General features: G+C 43.5%; 1 protein-coding gene across 2 annotated transcripts in view; it reads left to right on the top strand.

Moving 5' to 3' along the window:
- WDR7 (WD repeat domain 7) overlaps positions 1-18,006 on the top strand; it is a 363,988-nt gene that overhangs the window by 68,057 nt on the left and 277,925 nt on the right. For both annotated transcript variants that reach the window (XM_075532929.1, XM_075532930.1), the window contains 2 exons: positions 1,225-1,420; positions 8,854-9,068. In XM_075532929.1, coding sequence (XP_075389044.1) covers positions 1,225-1,420; positions 8,854-9,068 — 411 coding nt within the window. The remainder of the gene's footprint in view (positions 1-1,224; positions 1,421-8,853; positions 9,069-18,006) is intronic.

Below are 18,006 nucleotides of genomic sequence, written 5' to 3'. Positions count from 1 at the left end.
AATGCCCCTGTTTCTCAATAGCCCCATCGTGTGCAGCAGCTTTTCCCACAGCGTGGTCCGCTGGGAGGGCTAGAGCATTTCTCCTGGAGAGAGGAGGCGGCTCGTTGTGCGCATCAAGGCTCTGGGCAATGCTCGGGTTAAGAGCAACTGTAGCAGCAGTAATTGTCAAAGGCTGGTGGGCTGTTGTTCACCCAGATTTCCATTCAGGAACAGATACTGTTATTTAGCCCAAAACAGTCCCTTCACTTCCGGGGCCCAATAGGATGAGATTGGTGATGGGTCTCTTTGGATTCCGCACAACCAGTGGGGTATGCGTGTAACGATCCCGCACAACCAGTGGGGTATGCGTGTAATGTAACCCGCGGTCAAGAGCTGCCCTATGGACAGCCGTGCATTTCAGATAGCTGCGTTCATAGGGTTTCCCGCAGTAATCAAAGGCAGTCCCTAAGAAGCTTTACATCTGCTTCAAATTCTCTTGCCAAAAATGCAGTGCTCTGATTTTCTAGAGAGTGGGCTGAGTTCTCTCTTGCTAATGAACCTCTTTCTTGTGTCTTTGCTCTACGATTTCCACCTTATTTTTTCTAAAGAGGGGGCGACAACTCGCGGCAAAAGGAAATGCACAGCAGAGGGTTTAATTGGCTACTGTGTGGTGCACCTGGCGGTGTGTCAGGCAGGCACCGAGAGGGCACAGGGAAGCTGCCCCAGACAATGCGAACTGGCTGGGGCTTCTGAGAAATGGTGGTGGCGGAGGGCTCACCAGGGTATTGTGTTTGAGCATAGAGGCAGGGAAGAGCCAGAGTCTAGGTGACGGGGCCTCAAACAGAAGGAGGCCGCTCTCCTGGCAAACAAAGGGAAGTTCACACAGCTCAAAGAGAACACATCATAACAGATCAATTTCCCCGCGTGGCCAGCTCAGATACAGCCATCATTTCAGGAAGGTCATCCTCAAATTGGAGAAGCCAATTTCCCAACACTTCCTTTCCATGTGGGGTCCAGGATTAATTCTCTCTCCATCCATCCATTGATTTAGGTATTGTTGGGATTGCCCTGGGTGTTTTGTGCATAATAGGAAGAAATATGAATATGTTTCAACACAACCTAACATTCTGAATGATGTCAATGGGGACCGAATGCGTAATCGATTTTGGCGTAAGGCATGCAGGACAGGACTCGCGTTCTTGTGGCTTTAATCTCAATGCGATGAAGGTTTGTTCTTCTTTTCAGGCCAGAGTGCAGCACTGCATCTGTTCGGTAGCCAGTGACCACTCCGTAGGGCTCCTCAGCCTGCGAGAGAAAAAATGTATCATGCTGGCGTCGCGGCACCTTTTCCCTATCCAAGTAATCAAGTGGCGGCCTCCTGATGACTACCTGGTCGTAGGGTGTTCAGACGGCTCTGTGTACGTCTGGCAGATGGACACTGGTAAGTACAAGTGCAGGAAAAAGAGGAGCCGAGGGGGGTATTCAGTTTCTTAGAAACTTAGACTATATGAAGCAGGCTTTAAAATGTTCAAGGAAAAATGGAATTAAAAGATAAATTATTTCCATGGGAACACACACACATGCACCCCCCCATCCCACCACCTGAAGTGTCAGTACTGATTTTCTCTAAAAGTGGTAATCTGCTCTGTAAGCTTTCACCCAATTTACTAATAAAAGGTAACTTAAAATTCCCCTATCATTATCAACAAAGAGCTATTTCATGTTTAAGTGCCCTCTTATTTGTGTTGGTAGGCCAAATACCGTATGTACTCATGCAGAAACCAAGTTTCTCAGCACATTTCCATGCAGTTTTTGTGGTGAGATGAGGCGCCTCGGCTGCTCTTTGGGAGACAGCTTGTACTCGAGGGTATGCAGTGCTCATAGAGCAGTTGTTCCCCCTGTAAGGGTCTGCAATTGGAGACCCTATACAAATGAGGACCAAACTGAAAACCGAAACCACGGTTTTCAAGTGAATGCTGATTCCTAGTGACCCTTTCAGGCCAGAGTAGAGCTGCTTGCTAGGGTATCCATGCCTGTAAATCTTTGCGGGAATAGAGAGCCTCATTCCCACCGCCCCTAACGCCCAGTTAAAGTGTTTGTATTGCTAACCTAATACCAGCCCAGTGCCAGACCCATCCCACCGCCAGGGCCTTTTCCGATGAGGACAGACATGACAGAAAACCGAGCCTTAGCCGTGACAGAAGCAGAAGCAATCATGAGTAAAGTGAGCGTCATTATCGTCTTAGCTTCATAGACAGTGGATCAGAGAAAAGCCTCCTTCATTGAAATAGCAGAAAAGCAATACTGGACAGTTCCTTGTAGGATGTGATTGAAATAAAGGTTCACGTTCTGGGTAGAATTCTCCTGCGCAGCAGCTGGTGGTTTCTAACGATTAACCTTGATAATAGTTAGCAGCCCGTAACCCTCGGCCCCACTGGGACTCCTGGTTGGTAGTAGTAGACAGTCTTAGAAGAGTGTGTCCACCTGGAAGCGTGTCAGACATTCTGTTTCTGTACTTTCTCTTGCCTGATTGCAAAAGAGATTCTTCTTTTTTGCTTAAGAATGTTAAAGCACAGAAGTATTAGAAGAGAACGAAAAATTAACATATCCAACGGTAAGTACTAAAGTCGGGCCATATTTTTTTGTGGACTTGTTTCTGGTTATTTTTGAAATTTTATTTGTAAATTGGGTGCAGGTTTACAGAGCAGATTACCACTTTTTTTTTTTTAAGCAAAAAGGAAGAAACTTATTGGAGCCTATACAGGAAACCCTAGAGGGGCCCAGCGTACCCTACTGTGTAGGCACAGGGTCACACCATTCACTGTACCCCCATATCCCAGAGGGACTCCCCTTGAGCCGAGCCCCAAAGCCCCAGGACTGGCTGGGGGTGGGGACATCAGATTACCACTTTTCCATCAACATTTTACATAGGCATTTAGTCCCATCTCATTGACACCAATCCCTTACATCACATATCTCATTTCCTCTGCCTTTTAAAAAGCATAAATTACTGCCAGAGCCAGGTGCAGTTTTGCACATGCTTTAGTGTTCATTGATATGCTTGCCCCTCTCCTGAGGGACAGATCACAGTCGTTGTGACTCTGTGTGCTGATTTGCACCACCATCAAACTGAACATCATGTGTTCTGGCCTAGACACGGGAGGCAGACTGCTTGGTTCAAATCTCTTCTCCAACTCGTTGAACGTACACTTTTCTCATCTGTAAAATGAGACTCTATTTCATTTTACAGCTTCTATTTCATAGCTTTACTGGGAAAATCAAATCAGTGTGTATTACTCTGGTGGGCGGTAAGCATAATTTTGTGTGTGTACACATTACATGTATGAGTGTGTCTACTTGAATTTATGTTAACTATTATTATTTAGTAGGTACATTGTTTGACTTGTTATTTTCTTGAGTTTTAAGAGTACCTACAATTAGAAACATATTCTTTGTTAATTAGTGTCAAAGAAAAAATGTCCTCCTTGAGACATTGTACTTAAAATACTATAAATTTAAATCAATGCTTGCAATTGACATTTCTTTAGTAGAAAAGTATGGTAAGATTTTCCAGGACCTGTTTAAATCAAATAAGACGGAGTAGAGTATCATTTTACTGTGTTTCTCAGATATGTAAATATATGAAATCCTTTACAAATGAGACCTTACTGAAAAACATTCCTTTTCCAGTAATTTTCCTAGAAGGAAATGACAAATAGCCCCTGGCTGTAGGGGTACTGGAGGGTGTTCTTCTTCTAAGCAGTCTACTGGTCTAGTAATTAAGCCCAGAAGCACAATATGTAATATTGAAAATTCCCAGTTATCTTTTGACCTTTAAGAGGATTTGGGTAAACAATCAGTCAATACGACAGTCTTACATCGAGATAAAAATAGAGAAGCAGAATTTATTCTGGATTTCCACCATAATAGCAGGTATGCATTCCCTTTTCCTGCTTGTTGTCCAGGCTTTAGCTAGTGATATAAAGGTCCCTGGGGAGGCAGTAAGTAAGGCACATCCTGAAGGTATTGGCATTATTTATTTATTAAATTTATTTATTTATCAAATAAATAAAAAATGAAGCGAGATAAATCAGATTCAGACAAGGCTTGATGTATGAAATGTATTTAAACTCTGAGAAGAAATTCTATCCTTAGTGCCCCGGGAATGTGTTTTTACAAGTGGGGCATATTACACTAATACTGTTCGTGCATATTGGGCACTTTTTTATGTTTATGATTCTTGTGTATCTAGCTTAATCGCACTTACTCTTGTCCTTCTATACCCTGTACATTTCCCTTTTTTTGGTCTCTCAAACAGGTAATTTTTATTTTCAGTGTGTAGCTCAATGATTTTGAAGCCAGTAACATGAAATATAACATGATGAAGAAGGTCAAGGAATCTGATATGGCTTTTTTTAAATTGTGAACTTCTCTATCATGTGAAATCAAAGCTTCTCCAGAAGAAGGCTAGCTAAAAGGGGGGAGATGTGGAACAAAGTTTCAAATATTCATAGAATCTAGACTTTCTGGAGCCATGGAGGCTGGATGAACCCCTGAAACTATGGCCCTGAGAAAATAACTCAAAAATATTCCTTAAATCTTCTTTAAGCAGTCATGTAGCTTCACAGTAAAGAATGTCTGCCTTGAACATACTGCTCTTTTAAGAAGTAACTCTAGGGAACCCAATTGACAACATCACCTTGAAAGGCGAGGTAGGACCCTGAGGGGCAGCACGTTAATGGAGGCAGAGTGGCTGGGAAAGGAGGGTGAGAAGGGTTGGACAGCTAAAGGGGGCTATTAGTGTCGCTGAATTAGTACTATAGGAACTCCAGATTGGCGGGTGTTCTGCTGTGTGTATTCTCAACAACAGGAAAAGTAAAATCAGTCGTACATTCTAAAAAGAGAGAAGTGGAAATGCCATGTGATAAGAGCCATGGAGCTCGATGGCCGGCTGGAGGTGGCCGATGGGGTCCACCCAGAGGTGCCCTGGGACACAGGCCTGAAAGGACCACAGCGGGAACAGCCCCCGGTAGCAGTTTCACCCTATGCACACGGACAGCTTTTGCAAGGAGCTGTGGACGTGCTTTTGGGATCAGCTGTCTCATTGTTCTTTTTTTTTTTTTTTTCACAAGAGAAAAGCTTGTAGTTAGTTCAGGGATCGTTTGCCGGCCCTTAGGAGCGTTTTCCAGTCCAGTCTGTTGGGGCAGCACGCCCTGGCCCCAAAGTCCACTTTCAGCATTCCCTGGGGACCTTGCCACTCCATTCCCTTGCTGTTCCGCTGCACTCCCCCAGTGCTTTGCCTCGGTGTGGTGGGATCAGGCCAGGTTGTCTCATTGTTCTTCACACTTGATGTTCCCAGTAGTCTCGAAGTGGTGTCCCCACAGGCCTCTGGGAAATAATGGTGTGCTTTAAATTATGTCTTAGTTACAAACCATTCTTCTCATCTACCATTACCAAGCTTACACACATTGCTGCCTGTCATTTTTTGCAGTGTTTTGCTATGTGGCACAGATGACTTGTTGCTTATGTGGTCAAGCTGCACCTCTAGTAGGGACAGTTGTTAAATCTTGCACAACTGCAAATGCCACTGAACATTGGCCAAAATGTAATAGAAGTAGATTTTCAAAGTTTTGTTAATGTACTTGGTCCTGTTTCTTCCCCTCCTCCCCCTACATTGCTAAAATACCATATTTACGTGAGTATAAGCTGAGTTTTTTCAGCACATGTTTTAATGCTGAAAAAGCCCCCCAGTTTTTTTAATACTTTATTGGGGGCTCTTACATCTCTTATCACAATCCATACATCCTCCAGGGTGTCAAGCACATTTGCACATATGCTACCGTCATCATTTTCAAAGCATTCTCTTCCCACTTGAGCCCCTGATATCCACTCCCCATCTCTTCCCCCTCCCACCCCCCAGTTTTTTGCGGTAAAATAAGGTGCCCAGGCTTATACTCGAGTATATACGGCACATCTATTTTTGTATTTACTTCATGAGGTGTGCACTAAAACCATAGTTTTAATTTCATTATCTAATAAAATATAGCAAGGAATTAGCAAATATTTATATGTTGGAAAATAGATGTAGAATGTGAACAACTAGACACAAAGGTGTGGTGTGTGCTCGCCTCGTCCTTGCTGAGTGCAGTTTGCCTGGGATCTAAGCAGACAGTGTTCATATAAGGCCTTAGTTATGTATTGTTTTTGGTTAAAACTAACTTAAAAAAGGAAGCATTTTGTTACTTTTTGTTTGTTTCTTAAACCCTTATTTAAATGAAATTGGGGACGGAGTTTGTAGTTTTTTTTGTTGACTGAAAATGTACTCAATCGAACATATACCAATTCAATAATTTCTCCATCTGCACTTCAACACACTGCTGTGTAACTATCCACTCGACCATTTTCTGCATCTTTAACCTGTATTAACGTAAGCTCACTATCCTTCCTGTAAGCTTCCTGACTAGCCTTTCAAGTAATTGTCAGTTTTACCCCATAGAGGCAAAACCCAAACCCCACTGCCTGAGAGTTGACTCACAGTGACTCTGTCGTGTTTCCAAGGCTGTAAATCTTGGCAGGAGCAGCCTGCCTCATCTTCTCCTTCTGTACTTGCTGCACAGATGGTTCTTTCATAAAGCACAGTGCTCAGGGAAGGCATTCTTAACCAAGCCAGCTAAACTAATGCTTGTCTTATTTAAGGCTTAATGAGCATTTCAGGGCAATAGTTCTTGCAGGTTCATCTAGCCTCAGTGCCTCCAGAAATTTAATGATTTCATATTTATTGGAATTATTGTTTTCTTGTAACTAAGATTATCAAAGAGATTCCAGAGTTGATGCTTTGGTTCAGTCAACTATTGATTAGTCCAAGATTCTAGTGATAACGATTTTTCTCCATATTTGACTCTGCTGGCATTAATTAATACAGCAGAGATTTTATTGTACTTGTCTGTTCCACAATAAGTTGCCATCAATCATGTGGTCTCCTTTTCTATGTTGTCTGTGTCTTTGCTTTTCTTTCTGTTTTTAAAATGCAATGGAAGAGGCGGGCACTAAGAATGGGAGAGTTAGAAAAGCCTGGTGAACACCAGAGAGAAGCAGAGTTTCCTGATCTCCTCCAGAGTTTCACAGGAGAGGTTGCTGGAGTGGAGCGAGGACTGTGCCCCGCCCCCTCTGCAGTTGATGCTCCAGTTCTGTTCGTTAGTTCTCCCCTCCTTTCTCTCTTCCCAGGGTACCTTTCTCGTTGATGCCCACATTCCCCTCACGCGCCTGCTCGATTTCTCTTCTCAGCCATTCCGTGCCAGTTTAATTGTACTAGGCAAAGCCTCAACGTACCACTGGGCTAACTTTTAACCATCTGTAAGTAATGGTGGTTCAGACCAGGTTCTCTGTGAGCGGTACCTTCCTCCCGCCTGGTTTCCCTCCTCCTCTCTTTTGCACCAACCAGTGCTCTCATCCCGCATCTCTGAATCCCTCTCTGTGCCTTTACGGCGTTCTTCTCGTGCTCTGTTTTCACTCAATTGGAACATCATTTTTATTCTTCCTGTTTATTGGTTCAACTAATCTATTATGTTTGAGGTACAATAATAAGCACAGAATTTCATGTATTACTTCGTGTAGTTACTATTTCCATTGATTTCTTTGCTTTGTATTTGTTGATCCAGATTTCCATTTGGAATCATTTTCTTTTTGCTTAAAGCACTTCCTATAATATTTTTGTTTTGTGAGTCTTGCTGCTGAATTCCTTCAGCTTTTTTATATGTGTGAAAAACTGTCCCACCTTCATTTTAAAGAAAAATTTTTTCTGGGTGTAGAATACTAGATTGAGACAGGGTGTTTTTTTTTTTCCTTTCAGTACCTCATTATTTTCTCTCGTTGCTTTTGATGAGAAAGTTGCTTGTCTTTGTTCTTCTGGATTATAATGTATCTGTTTTCTCTGACTGCTTTGAGATTTTCTCTTTATCACTGGTTTTGAGCAATCTGATTGCAATTTTCTTCCTCTTTCGTTTGCTGAAGGTTTATTGAACATCTCGCATCAAGAGACTGATAATTTTCACCAAATTTGGAAAGCGTTTGCCTAGTAGGACTCATATTTATTTAACAGGGTCTTCTCTCCTCCCTTCAGACCTGTTCTTTTGGGGGCTGTAAGTACATGACTGTGTCACTTGAGCTTGTCACTGATGCTCTTTTCACTTGGAAACATTACTTTGTGTGTTTAATCTATCGTAGCTTTTGTTGCTCTATCTTCATGGATCCCAGTCTTCTACATGGTCTAATGGACATCGTTTCATCTCTAAAAGTTCTGTTTTGGACTTTTGTTTATCTTCCACACCTCTAGTCAAACGTTTGACCATCTGAATCAAAATGATCATGTTAAATGCCTTGATTTGTGAATTTTCACCCCTGTGCCAGTTTTTGGTTGGTATTGACTGTTAGGATTTTCTTCTTGTAATCAGTAATATATTCTTGCTGCTTGGCATACTTTGATATGTCTTTGAATTTAATTTTGTTTGGTTGTTGGATATTTAACGTTATAAATCTTACTGAGCTTTGTTATGGCAGGTCACTGAGTTACTTGGAAACTGGTCCTTTTGGGTCTAGCTTCCAGCCCTTGGCAGGTGGGGCTCGAGCGCTGTTAAGTTTGAGGCTGGTTATTCTCTGCTGCTGAGGTAAGCTCTTCCTGAGCACTTTACTTTTGACCTGTGAATTGGTTTCAGTCTGACTAGTGGGAGTGGGCACTATTCACGGCCCCGTGAGAGTCCAGCCACTGTCCCTTCAAGCCTTTCCAGGTGTGGTGTCTGGGACCAGCGCTCTGTTTTCCCAAACAACGGTTTCAAGTGTTACAATGCTGTGTCACATTTGGGCCAACGTGTCTTCCAGGTGCGTTGGATCGCTGTGTGATGGGGATAACCGCAGTGGAGATCCTGAATGCTTGTGATGAAACCGTCCCTGCAGCAGTTGATTCCCTCAGCCATCCTGCAGTCAACCTAAAGCAAGCCATGACAAGACGCAGTCTGGCTGCTCTTAAGAATATGGCCCATCATAAGCTGCAAACCCTTGCAACTAACCTTTTGGCGTCCGAGGCATCTGACAAAGTAAGTTTCTTGTCTGCGCTCACAATATGGAGAGCTCCCTTTGACTCTGTCCAAGAACACAGCCTTAGAATGTCTCAGGGAATAAAGTTTGGGAGACGACACCAGTGAAAATTAATCTTCTGATTTACATTGTTTTAGAATATATCAAATATTTGATCCTTTTAAAGGTTAATTATTCTTTATGTTTTAAATATTTTGATATTTAAAATGATTTAAAGTGATTTCTCCTGATTTAAGTGATTTCAGTTTCTGAAATTAAAGCCAACATTTCATGTATTGTGTCTTTGACTGACTTTCTACCAGTCTGCTTCTTGAAGAGCACTAGCTAATGTCCAATAGTTTTAAAAAAATGAATTTAGGTGCAATAAAGATGCTACCTGTGACTGATCATCTGATTTCGAATTAGATTCTGGATTTACTAAGGGATTGATGGCAATGTTTGAGAAGAGCATGGTGGGGTTACATGTGCTGAGACCTTCTGGGAGACTTTCCGACCACCCTTATGATCGAGGTTACTTCTGTTACAGAGTATTTGTTGCAGTGCATTGCCACTGAAGTGATTCTGGTTCATGGTGACTCCTTGCATTCGCGGTAGGGCTTTAAAGGCTGTGACCCTTTGGAAACAGATTGCCAGAAGTTTCTTTCAAGGTGCTTCTCGTGCATTCCCACTGCCAGCCTCTCCGCTGGTCGTTGAGTGCTTCCCCGTTTATGCCCCCAGGTGGGGCCTTGTAACGGAAGATCCTCATAGGAGCACACTCAGCGGAACCAAACAAACCACTCTCATTTCCAACACATAGTAACCCTGTGATGTCCATGGCTGTGAGTCTTGAGGGGAGACGAGAGCCTCGTCTTCATCTCGTTGAGCAGGTGGTAGTTTTGAATTGCTGACCTGGCCATTAACAGCCTAATTTGTACCCAACAGTAAAAGAAGAGCAAATGGAGTCCCCGTTCATTGCCTGGCTATTTGTCTTTAGTGTTGGCAAGGCTAGTGCCAAGAGTTGGAGTAGACTGGACAGCAGCTGCAAACAACAGCAACAAAGCCCTGAGTTGGCATGCGGTATTTTGTGTTAGGTCGATGCAAGAAGCCTGGGTGGCATGATAGGTTGCTCTGCGCATGGGGCTGCTAACCCCGAGGTCTGCAGTTCAAGCTTAGCAGCAGCTCTGCTGGAGGAAGATAAGGCTTTCAGCTCCCATGAAGAGTTAATAGCATGAAACCCAAAGGGTCCTGTAGGGTCACTATAAGTTGCCAGTGATTTGATGGCAATGAATTTGAGTTTTTGTGAATGATACGTTTATATCCATTTGGCTCTGGTAATTGATAAATAAAAAGATAAAATCTCAATATTTGATCAGAATCAGTCCGTAACATTTCTAGTTCCACCTAAGAATTCATTAAAGTCTCTAATGGGTATTTACTCTCTTTTATTCCTGATTTGTATTTTCTGAATGATTATACATAGGAATAAAAGCCAAAGGAGTTGATAGGCTCACCTACAAAATTGAAAATTAGCCCTTGAATGAGACAGTGCTGAACACATGCACAGGCAGGTATAAGCAGTTGACAGACTCACATCACCCTTTAATCATTGAGTATTTCCCTGAGATGGAAATGTTCAATTACAGGTTTCATGGTTTGAAATTGTGCGATTTTTTTTCCTTTTCTTTCTCATTCCTTCTTTGCTGCAAACGTTTTTTTTTTTTTCTTTTTTTTTAACAAACTTTTGAGGGACGCGGAAATCACATGGCAAATGTATTTTCCATGCCTCTGATTTCTCTCCAGGGGCCACACAGGCATCTCCAGGAGCCCCGTGCTCACAACACATTGTGTGGCATCATACATGTACTATCTGAGCTGATGTATCAACCGTCTATTGAAAGGCAAGCCCAGCTAGCATACGACTCCCACATACATTCTTTTTCTTGTTGGTACCTCATAGAAGTCCAACTCTGGAAGCAACAATTATGTATCTGGAAAATTAAAGAAAAATGAGTAGTACAGTAACATTTATGAATGTCTGTGGTAAGTGGTCATGGTCCATTATGCGATTTTTACAATCTTGTTTGTCCCTGTTTTAATAGCGCATTTTATGGTGCAATTAGCGATAAAAGCACCCGATATCAGAGACACCACACTTACGTATTGTAAAAGATATTGCTTGTGAACCTCCTCAGTCGGTAGCAGTGGTAATTGTTGCCTGGCCTACAAGGAAAACAATTACAGAAGCGGGAACAGGCTTAGGGAGCTGAGGCTGCAGGAGGGTAATCACTTTATGAAAAATGTATGTTGGCTGGACCATTAGGGCTTTCTCTAACTAGGTTCTCATGCTGACTGTGAGGCTCCTCTGAGGGGCTATGTAAATAGCGGTCCTTTGGCTCTCTAGCCTCAGGAGAAATAAAACCCCACCCACAGTTACAGCAAAACCCAACAAAACCAGAACCCCTAACAGCTCTCTGGGTGGTACAAAGCTTGCTCTGGAGAGTGTAATCATCTTTAAAGGAGATTTGGGAAAAAAAACATTTTGTTTAGTAACTAGTCTTTTGTTTCTATCATTTGCATGAGGGGAGGCGGTCCCTAAAAAAACCAGAAAAAATTTTTTTCTTCAAAGCTATCTTTTAAAATTATTTTATAAAACAGCCTTATCAGTTCAAAGTTCTCTCCATTACACATAATACAAGTTTGTCAAATCTGCAATTCCATTCTTGGAAATATTTTTCAAACTCATCAGTTTGGATGGCTGACAGCACCTCCCTCATTTTTTTCTTCATCTCTTCTGCATCCTCAAATCACTGTCCTTTCATGTCCCTTTTCATTTTCGGAAAGAAAAAGAAGTCATGCAGAGCGAGGTCAGGTGGGTCAGGTGCATAGGCTAAAAGCGTCACTCTGAGATGGCTGCGCGAGCAGATGTGTTGTCCTGGTGGCAAAACCAGTCCCGCGTCTGCCACAAACCAGGCCTTCTTTGTTGCACACTGTTACACAGTCTTTTCAGAACCTCTAAATAGAATTAACAGTCTGACCTGGTGGAACGAACTCCAAATGCACTAGCCCCCTCTCAGCAAAATAACAAATGAGCACAATCTTGATCTTTGATTTCACTTGAGGAGCCTTTTTTGGGCGAAGTGACAATTGCGCCTTCTACTAGCTTGACTGGTATTTACTTGCGGGGTCGTGAGAATAGTCCACGCACTTTTTCCTGGCCAGTCAGGACCCGAGGCACACGTTTTGCAGCCACTCTTCTCGTTCCCATGTCTCCCATTAAAATGTGCTGAACTAAGCTCCAAGACAGTCCAGATAACTTCCCCGTCTCCTCAGTGGTCCGTTATCAGTCTTCAAGCACAAGTACATGAATTTTGTTGGCATTTTCGTCCACTTAGAATGTTGACAGCTGTCCAGAACAAGGTTTGTCATCCATTGACATTCACTTTTTTTTGAAATGAGAAGCCCACTCATATGCTTGAGTTTTCCTCACAGTGCTGTCCTTGTAAGCTGTGTTCAACACCACAACAGTTTCTGCGGCATTTTTCCCAAGTGGGAAACAAAATTTCACAGCTTCATGCTGTTCTATTAAATCGGCTATCACAAAAAGTGAGGTTTGAACAAAAATTGCTTTTACGAAAAATTTCACTGCGACCAGAGAGAACCTTCCCAGAAGACGCCACTGGGTGCACTGACTCAGAGCATGTTGCTTGATGCTCACCTAGCAGAAAAATAATACATACTCCTATGAAAGCTCCCCCAGCAGAGCTTCTTGCTGTTTTTATTGGGGTGGGGGGATACCCTCTCGTATATAGGACCCTTAGAAAGTTGAGTCACGCAATGACTTGTGGGAAGTATATGGGAACCTGACAGAGGATTAGGCAGTGGACATGAAGAAGAGGGCATGGGGGTCATAAGGTGTTGTTGTGTAGGTTGACTAAATTAGATTTGACAAAATATTTGGACAAGAGCCAAAGGAAGAATGGGGCGCTCATAATGGAATTGAGCAAGGTGTGGGCTAGACATGGAGGCTGGTTATGGCATTGGCTTCTTCTCGAGAGCAGCCGAGGTGGGGCACTTACAGGCTGAGCTAGGACCCACAAAGGAGCGGTGTGCAGGTGAGGGTAGAGATGGAAGTGTCCTTGTGTGTCCAAGTCTGTGGTAGAGGACAAGACTCGTTTGGGATGCTTGCTGTTACCATGTGTATTTAGATACAATCACTTCCTCACATCCCACTGCCAGTGGGTTACACCTGTCCACACCTTTGGCAAATGATGAGCCTCAAGGAGAGTAGATTAGACCACGGATTGGCACTGGATTGTTTTCCTTATGCCAGCAAACCCTGTTGTGAGGTGCCAGCAAATCAGTTTTCCCCCCTCGTAGTGACCCATGTGTCAGAGCAGAAATGCCCCTTACCAGGTTGTCATCTTTATGGGAATGGACTGCCAGGGCTTGCTCTCAAAGGTGCTGGGTGGGCTCAAACCACCAACCTTTTGGTTAGCATCTCAGCACTTTGCGCGTTGTCCCTCCCCACGCAGCCCCCGACCCCTGGGATCTATTCAGTAGGCCCTTGGTGTGTGATATTTCTGATCGGGACCTTTGTATCTGAGGTCTGGTTGTGCTAATCAGAAGCAGCCTAGTTTTGTTGAAATTGAAGAGGTAGAAGAAACAACAGTGATGAGGATGATTTATCTTTTGCCTTACATTTCTCTCTCTTTGTCTAATTAGTCAAAAGCCTGAAAGAAAAAAAAAGAGAGAGTTAGATTTGCAAAGGTCAGTAGCTTTGTATTCTGTGTAACGAGGCAGGAGGATGGGGTTTTGCCAAGTACCGCCTACTAAGAACATACTCTGCTTTTCGCTTGTAGGATTCACTCTGTACAAAGATTGTGTACTGACTGAATTGACTTTATGATGCTCCGTGAAAAGGGCACTGTGAGGTACAGACAAGGACAGGCCAAAAGACACTGTGCTCTGGATGCCAGGGGAACGGGGTTGGTCTGTAGAAGGATTCCCACGACATGCTTGACCTTTGAAGAATCAATTAAACTTGCTTTAACATTCCCCTCCCACCCCCCTCCAGCCTTCCAGAATATTTTAATAGAACATATAAATATGTAGATGGTGTATTTATTATTTAGCTATAGATATGTATGCATGCCGCTCCCAGGTGCTTCAGACGGTAACTGGGTGTGGAGATTCCCTCTTGTGCGCATTGTTGGCCGGCCGTTACTAAGTGAAGTGGAGCCCGGCTGCCTTGTGCAGTCTGAAGAAAGCAAGGGTCAGTGAGAAGCATGTGTGCTGAAATCAGCCCTGACCGCCGTGGCACCTTCCAGGCCCAGAGGGCTGTGGAGAGATTTTAGAAGGAATGCTATTTCGATAGTAGGAGAATGGTGGTTTGCTAATACACAGGGTACGCTACAGACTGTGTAACCTACAGGCCTTTTGACATACATTTATGTCTGTTTCTGACCTAAGAATGAGTATGAGGACTGAAAGAGGAATGTTTTCAGAACCGCAGTAATCCTTCTTGGGATTTCGATTGCTTTCTGAATTCTTAAACTGGGAACAGCAATCAGGTAATGAGTACTGGTGTCTTCAGGTTGGTACTCGCTGCAGTCTCTGAAAGAGGTAGCATATAATTCACACGTTTTCCTTGTAAAAGTTTTAGTTGGACGTTTTTAAAAGTTTAACTTTGGGTTGGGAAGCATTATGTTTTCCTAGCTTTTGAATAGCGAGATATAAAATCAAATACCAAACTCACTGCCATCCAATTCCGACTCAGGGTGACCCTGCAGCGCAGAGTAGAATTGCCTTTTTGGTTTCCAAGGCTGTGAATCTTTATAGGAACCGAAAGCCTCGTCTTTTTCCCGTGGAGCAGCTGGTGGGTTTGACCTGCTTACCTTGTGGTTAGCAGCCCAGTAGCAGAACTCCGTCAGTAGGGCAGAGTGAATGTTAGCGTTACTCTTTTCCAGTCACTCCGCGTGCACATTACTTATTTTCCTGTGTTCCAGAACTAATTGTGGACTCATCGCCTTCCATATGAACTTTACTAGATTCCCCCCTGATTTGTAGCTCTGGCGTGTTTTCCTGTCCACTGCTCCGTTTTCTAGCTGCTGCTGTCCAAGCTTTCGGTGCTGTTCGCTGGCATTTTCTCTGAGAATGCCGGTGGCGTTTGGTTGGAGCACTCCCGTCTTAGCCTTCAGATCCGCGTGACTCGGGCACTTCCCTTTCTCTTCTCCCCGCGCCCCTCGCTCAGAGGACGCAGCCAGTGTTACGTCACGTTCCCTTCCATATTGTTGTTGATCATACTTCACTTCCGCAAGCATTCTTTTAGTCTTTGTCCTAGAGATTGTAATAATGCACCCCCAATTTACTACAGCCTCAGACAGTACCATACATTACTTTTGTAATTTCTCTGATGACACTAAAGCCATAGAACACTGTTAAATCCATTGACTCCTCTGCCCTTGGTATTTTAGTTGCCCTGTAATTATCTACGTATTTTATACCCGTAAGACATTATTATTGCCCTGTACAGTCAATAGATATCCTATTTAGCCTTTATGTTGCTGTTTATGTCTCCCTATGCTTTTGTCTGCCTCTCAAGAGGCAAATGGAAGATTTGAACTGCTGACCTTGCTGGTAGCAACTCCACCCCTAACCCACTACATCAGGAGGACAGCCTTTTCTTCTGTTGTACGTAGGGTTGCAATGAGGTGGAACTGACCTGAATGTCACCATCGCCCCTGTCTGGTTCCCTGTCCTTCTGCCTGAAGAAGTGTTCCTGATTTGCTTAGGGAACACCTGGTGACAGTGAATTCTCTTAAGTTTTCAGTTGTCTGAAATCCTTCTTTGTTCCCTCCTGATTTTAAAGAACATTTTTGCTAATTACAGATTTCTAGGATGAGGATAATTCCCCCTACCCTTTTATTTAGTTGTTTCACTATTTTATATTGTTCCCAAGTTTTTTTGGCATATAATTTCACATATCATACAATTCAGTGGTTCACTCGCTTTCAGAAGAGTTGTATCACTGGCACCACAATCCGTTTCAGAACATCTGTTCATTCTTGTAGTCATTGTTATTAGTGCCCCATCACCTCCCAACCCTATTCTATTTTTAAAAATTGTTTTATTGGGGTTCATACAACTCTTATCACAATCCATACATATGTCAATTGTGTAATGCACACCTATACATTCGTTGCCCTCATCATTCTCAAAACATTTGCTTTCTGCTTGGGCTCTTGGAATCAGCTCCTCGTTTTTCTTTTTCCCTCCTTCCTCCCTGCTCTCCGCTCCCTCATGAACCCTTGATAATTTATAAGTTATTATTTTATCATATCTTATACTGCCTGACATTTCCCTTCACCCACTTTTCTGTTGTTCGTCCCCCAGGGAGGAGGTTATATGTAGATTCTTGTACTCGGTTCCCCCTTTCTACCCCACCTTCCCTCCACCCTCTCAGTATCGCCACTCTCAGCACTAGTCCAGAGGGGTTCATCTGCCCTGGATTCCCCCTTTTATTTTTTTAAAGTAATCAGTCATCTCTTTTATTGATGCCCCCTTGATGGTAGTTTACCTTTAATAAAAAACAAAACATTTTTTCTACTGCTTTCAACTGTTTCTCTTTCTTCATTCCTTTGTGTCACTTAAGTATGATAAAGGTGTGTCAAGGTGTATGTGGGGCAGGTTGTGGGTGTGGGTGTCCTGCTTGGGCTTTCCAGAGATTCTTGAACCTCCAGATTTGGTCTCATCACCACTGCCATCGAACCAGTTCTGACTCGTAGCAGCCCTGTGTGGACTCTTCCGAGACTAAGTCTTCACGGAAGCAAGCTAGCAAGAAGCCCGAGGAATGGCTTGTGAGGTTGAACCCCCTGCCTTGCATCTAGCAACCCACCTGACTCTTAACGGAGGCCCCACCAGGGCTCCGAATTAGTTGAGAGAAACTCTTGATCGTGCCGTTTTCAAAGGGCATGCTGCCCCGTTCTTCTCAGTTTGCTTTCTGGAACTCCGATGACTTGTGTTAGACCACAGGTAGAACCGCCTTCAAAGTAACTATGTCCACAGTTAGTATGGTCTTTCCTTCTCTTATGTTTCAGTTAGTGTGTTTGTAGTTTTCCACTTCACCGAGAAACCCTAGTGGTCTGCTGGTTATGCTTTGGGCTGCTAACCGCAAGGTCAGCAGTTGGAAACCACTAGCCACTCTGTGGGAGAAAGATGAGGTTTCCTACTCCCGTATGGAGCTACCATCCCCAAAAGAAAAAGAAAGACGAGTTATAATCAACAAAACTAGAAAAGAGTTGCGATCTAGAAACCCCCAGGAGGGTAGCTGTGTCTTGCCATTGACTAGATGGCTGTGAGTTTTGGAGAACGGTGTCACATTCTGTGAACTAACACCGAGCTTTCCAGGTTCGCTGCAGCACCACGGTTTGCTCTGTTCACTGGCTTGTGGTGTATGGTGTCGTGTTTCTTGTCGCCTCTCTCCTGTTCGGCCCTGCCATATTCGTCACTCTCCTCTGTGATGGCACGGGCGCTCGTTGCCAGGGTTTTTCATGTATTTACTTAGTTGTAAATACTCCCTCGTTCTTCTCCTTTTTCTGTGACCACGTTCCCCCGCACCCCAAATCGCTCTCCCTCCTCTTCTGGTAGGTTTTTAGACTGACCCAAGGAGAAGGAGCCTGATTTCTCGTGGAATTAAAACCTTCTTTTCTTCTCTCCCTCTTGTTCCTCTTCAGTCGTTCCGTGTGGTGCTCCTTCCATTCCAGGGGAGACTTCAGTTCCAAAGTGCCGTGCGTGGTCTTTTATTTCAAATTCCTTGTTGGATTCTGTCCCATGCCTCTTGAGGGTTTTCTGCTTCCCATTACGTTATCCTTTCGTGTTAAGGAGAATTTGAAAGTCCTGCTGCGTGTTTTGAAATAGTGTGCTCATTTTGATGTGATTTTTGAGCGTGACTTTGTTTTC

Source organism: Tenrec ecaudatus, chromosome 15 (genome assembly GCF_050624435.1).
Source record: "Tenrec ecaudatus isolate mTenEca1 chromosome 15, mTenEca1.hap1, whole genome shotgun sequence".
Classification (NCBI taxonomy): Eukaryota; Metazoa; Chordata; class Mammalia; order Afrosoricida; family Tenrecidae; genus Tenrec; species Tenrec ecaudatus.
This window is presented reverse-complemented; position numbering and strand designations above follow the sequence as displayed.